Consider the following 4,719-nt stretch of genomic DNA (forward strand, 5'->3'; position numbering starts at 1 on the left):
AAGAATGAAGGTACACATAAGAGAGAGCGTGAGAAGGAAAGTGTGTGTGTGTGTGTGTGTGTGTGTGTGTGTGTGTGTGTGTGTGTGTGTGTGTGTGTGTGTGTGTGTGTGTGTGTGTGTGTGTGAGGGCAACCCGTTCTCGCACTTGCTTATAGTCAATATTGACTTATTAATAAGTGCATATGTGACATACTAATTTATTGTGAATATTTGAGTTTACCTTGAAAAGCTGAATAGAAAACACTGATCTAACTTAACCTTCTTAGTATGTTAAGATAAGCATCTTGTTGCTTCTTAATTACAATTAGTACTTAACCTATACCTATATTGATATTACAGTTTTATAAAAATAGTAAAACACCAAAATATTTAAATAAATTGTAAAGTAACGCAGGATATGTCAAATATTGTATAAAATCTTTGTTGTTTAATAAAACTGAAAGAAATTCCTAATATTAAAACTGGTGTTTAGCAAATCTATAGGAAGAGTTTTACCTTGAAAAAAATATAGCTTTGCATATACCACATATGTACTTATTATTCAGTCAAATAGTGACAATAAACAATAAGTCATATATATGAACTCTCTTGTTGGAGAGGGGTATACCCTAACATAGAGAGAGGGGTATACCCTAACATAGAGAGAGGGGTATACCCTAACATAGAGAGAGGGGTATACCCTAACATAGAGAGAGGGGTATACCCTAACATAGAGAGAGGGGTATACCCTAACATAGAGAGAGGGGTATACCCTAACATAGAGAGAGGGGTATACCCTAACATAGAGAGAGGGGTATACCCTAACATAGAGAGAGGGGTATACCCTAACATAGAGAGAGGGGTATACCCTAACATAGAGAGAGGGGTATACCCTAACATAGAGAGAGGGGTATACCCTAACATAGAGAGAGGGGTATACCCTAACATAGAGAGAGGGGTATACCCTAACATAGAGAGAGGGGCACGCAGAAGAGAGGGAGGGAGAGGAAGGCGTACACAGAAGGTCAGATATGTACACAGAAAAAGTTATCCACAAGAGCGAGTTAAAGAGATGGGGAAAGAGGGGGGGGGGGAGGGACACGTAAAAGTCAGAGGGTGAAAGACTTGGAGAAAAAAAACACCATATAAGGACCAACAATCACCCCCCCCCCCCCCGGCCCAGGTGGCAGGCGACAATCGGCTGGCCCATCAGCACTCTAATCCCCACCATATGAGGCATCACGACCATTGGCTCAGCCCAAATGACGCCCTGCACCCGCCCTACCTCGCTTACACCCGCCCTGCCTCGCTTACACCCGCCCTGCCTCGCTTACACCCGCCCTGCCTCGCTTACACCCGCCCTGCCTCGCTTACACCCGCCCTACCTCGCTTACACCCGCCCTGCCTCGCTTACACCCGCCCCACCTCGCTTACACCCGCCCCACCTCGCTTACACCCGCCCTGCCTCGCTTACACCCGCCCTACCTCGCTTACACCCGCCCTGCCTCGCTTACACCCGCCCTGCCTCGCTTACACCCGCCCTACCTCGCTTACACCCGCCCTGCCTCGCTTACACCCGCCCTGCCTCGCTTACACCCGCCCTGCCTCGCTTACACCCGCCCTGCCTCGCTTACACCCGCCCTGCCTCGCTTACACCCGCCCTGCCTCGCTTACACCCGCCCTGCCTCGCCTACACCCTTTAAGGGTCCCTGTAGTACAGTCGGATTCGTTCTCGACTCAAGATCGAGAATTCCGGATTCGAATCCCGGGTGGGACAGAAATGGGTTAGCTTCGTTTCCACTGATCAACCTAGCAGTAAATAGGTGCTCAGTAGTTAGTGAGCTTGTTGTGGGGTTGTATCCTGGGAAGGGTCGGTTATTGGTCGACCCTGGGGGAGGGGGGGGGGAACCTCGCTATAAGCCTAACATAGACTGTATATATAAATTGGCTGCCTGTCCCCCGACACAATGAATTATTATACACCTCGCCTACACCCTATAGACACCTCGTCTGCACACCGTATACACTTACCTGGCACAGGAGCGGTGCTGTGTGTAAAGTCCACTACGGGCTCACCATAGCCCGTGCTACTTGCAACTTGTTCCGAGTAGCTGAATCTATAACAACAAAAAACAGCACCATACTCTTCACCTTCATCACCTCTACACCTGTCTTACATGCCATACATACATACATACATACATACATACATACATACATACATACATACATACATACATACATACATACATATATACATACATACATACATACATACATAATACAGTTTCAAGTGTAGATATGATAGAGCCCAATAGCCTCAGGAACCTGTACACCTGTTGATTGACAGTTGAGAGGCGGGACCAAAGAGCCAGAGCTCAACCCCCGCAAGCACAACTAGGTGAGTACAACTAGGTGAGTACATACATACATACATACATACATACATACATACATACATACATACATACATACATACATACATACATACATACATACATACATACATAGCTAATAAGTCACCAATCACCTATATCCTCTACACTTGTATACACTCCCCTCGTGCAGGCTTCGTGCCCTCTCAACACTCCCTTCATTGTGCTGGGTGCAACCACTCGCGCCAGGATTTGGCAAGCAGTTACTCAAGTCCTTAGGAACCCTTACATTTTTTCTCAATCTTAGGCTGCTTCGTTTACATGTATTTAACGGTTCACGATCATCGAAATGTGGATGCTTGATGGTAGAGCGACAGAATCGCTTCATGCAGGTCGGCGTTCAATACCCGACCGTCCACGTGGCCGGGGATTGATCACCATTCCTTTCCACCGTCCAATCCCAAATCAATAACCTGATCCCTTAAAGTCCTCTATAGTCGTGATGGCTTGGCGCTTTCTCCTGATAGTTCCCCTTTCCCTTCCCAATCACATGTTGTTGTTGTTGTTGTTATAGAGAACCTCTTGGTGCTTGGGAGCTCATAAACTGTTTAATATATGTAAACAAAGCCGCCAAAGATTGAGAAAATATGTACATGTAACTAGATGCGTAAGTGCTTATTGAATCCCGGCGCACGTGTTCTAGCAGCCTGCCTGATTTATGAGCACTCAAGATACCCGGATGTGGAGGGGGGTTGGAGGGGGGGGGGGTATTTCCCAAGACAAAATCCTTCCCGGTATATATCCTCCGGTTATATAAACACGTCCACCTGGACATGTTAACTGGTTTATTAATACATTATGTGTGGGGATTAGTACCGAGTGTCAGGAAGTGGATTAAGGCTGATATGACGTCACTCAACCCTGTCAGAGACTATCTATATGGGCTTCTGTCTCTTGTAAATTAGCTTCCTTCTGGGGGGGGGGGGTGTGTTTACCTGTCAGTGTCTGCGGGGATGGAGGTTCAGCTCTTTATTCCCCCGCCTACTGGCCTTCTACCTGCTACATTTTGTGTCTTTATGTGTGTAATAATCAAGATGTAATATTGGTAGCACTTATTCTTAAGTACATTAAGAATGAAGGAAGAATGAATCTAAGAATGTCTTAGATTACATGAGCTGTTCTTCTCTACAGCCATGAGGGGGATTTTCAGAGCGTTGCATTTGAAAACAATCATTGCAAAAGTCAAAATTTCGAGAGAACCGCCAATTGCACCTGTTACTTAATCCTCAGGGTTAAGTGACTACTGTGAGACCACAAATCCATTCTCACTCCAACTGGATAGTTATGTAGATATTTGTGATGGTCTGCAGGCATATTATGGATCCAATAATAGTCTACTTGTAAACCGGCAAGTGAACCTTTATCTTAAACGGAGATTATTCTCAACTTTTAATTTTATTATATTTTACATCGTTGCTTTAAAATATAAAAAGTAAATGCTTACCTCGTTTTCTTTGAAACTATCTGAATAATTAAGTTTTCTAGAAGTGAAATTTTAGGGGATACTCATAGTTTTCGAAATTCATGTTTTACGTGTATGAGAATAATACAGTGCATTAACGTAACCAAATGTAATGATCTAGCCCTAACCTAACTTTAACCTATCCATGGATAGGGAGTAGATAATAACACCAATTACTTAGTGGCTTTTGAAGTGATTACTTCCAGGGTACCTCCCTGAGGACAGGTTTGTACTTAATAAACATGAGAACCTGTACGAACCCGTATCTACTGCATAGTTACCATTAAGAGATTCATACCGCGCCAAAAATACGGCATGCAACCAAATCACCCAAAAAAATGTTTCTTGAACTTCAAATTCCAAAAGAGTAGTCAGAACCGAATGGGGACAGGGAGGATTCAGGAACCTTCATGACAATGGCCCCAAAGCTGCATGAGCCGTTCTTCTCTACAGCCAAGAGAGGGATTGAATCAGGATCAAGGATTGAATCAGGATCAAGGATTGAATCAGGATTGAATCAGGATTGAATCAGGATTGAATCAGGATTGAATCAAGTGAATCAGGATCCTTGTTTTATGTTACCGATGATGTTCCCCATTTTGTGGGCAGCTATGGGAAGTTGCACGTTGCCCACATGATGTGTAGTTTAGTGTGTTTATTTTTTGTTGTTCAATAAGGAGGAGTAAAGTTCAAAGTTCTCGACTCGGTAATAGACCTTAATTAATGAGCCTTCCAGAGAACCTGTGCAGTAGGGGGCCTTGTAGCCTGGTGGATAGCGCGCAGGACTCGTAATTCTGTGGCGCGGGTTCGATTCCCGCACGAGGCAGAAACAAATGGGCAAAA

General features: G+C 44.5%; 1 protein-coding gene across 1 annotated transcript; it reads left to right on the forward strand.

Moving 5' to 3' along the window:
• Positions 1–1,241: 1,241 nt before the first annotated feature.
• On the forward strand, positions 1,242–1,682 carry LOC138369550 (uncharacterized). The gene has a single exon (XM_069332968.1). It carries the CDS (start codon positions 1,242–1,244, stop codon positions 1,680–1,682), a length of 441 nt encoding a protein of 146 aa, XP_069189069.1.
• Positions 1,683–4,719: the final 3,037 nt, after the last annotated feature.

Source organism: Procambarus clarkii, chromosome 29 (genome assembly GCF_040958095.1).
Source record: "Procambarus clarkii isolate CNS0578487 chromosome 29, FALCON_Pclarkii_2.0, whole genome shotgun sequence".
NCBI classification, from domain to species: domain Eukaryota; kingdom Metazoa; phylum Arthropoda; class Malacostraca; order Decapoda; family Cambaridae; genus Procambarus; species Procambarus clarkii.

Bases quoted from the DNA above. Each gene is read 5' to 3' on its own strand.
- LOC138369550 (XM_069332968.1), top strand. From the start codon at position 1,242: ATGACGCCCTGCACCCGCCCTACCTCGCTTACACCCGCCCTGCCTCGC.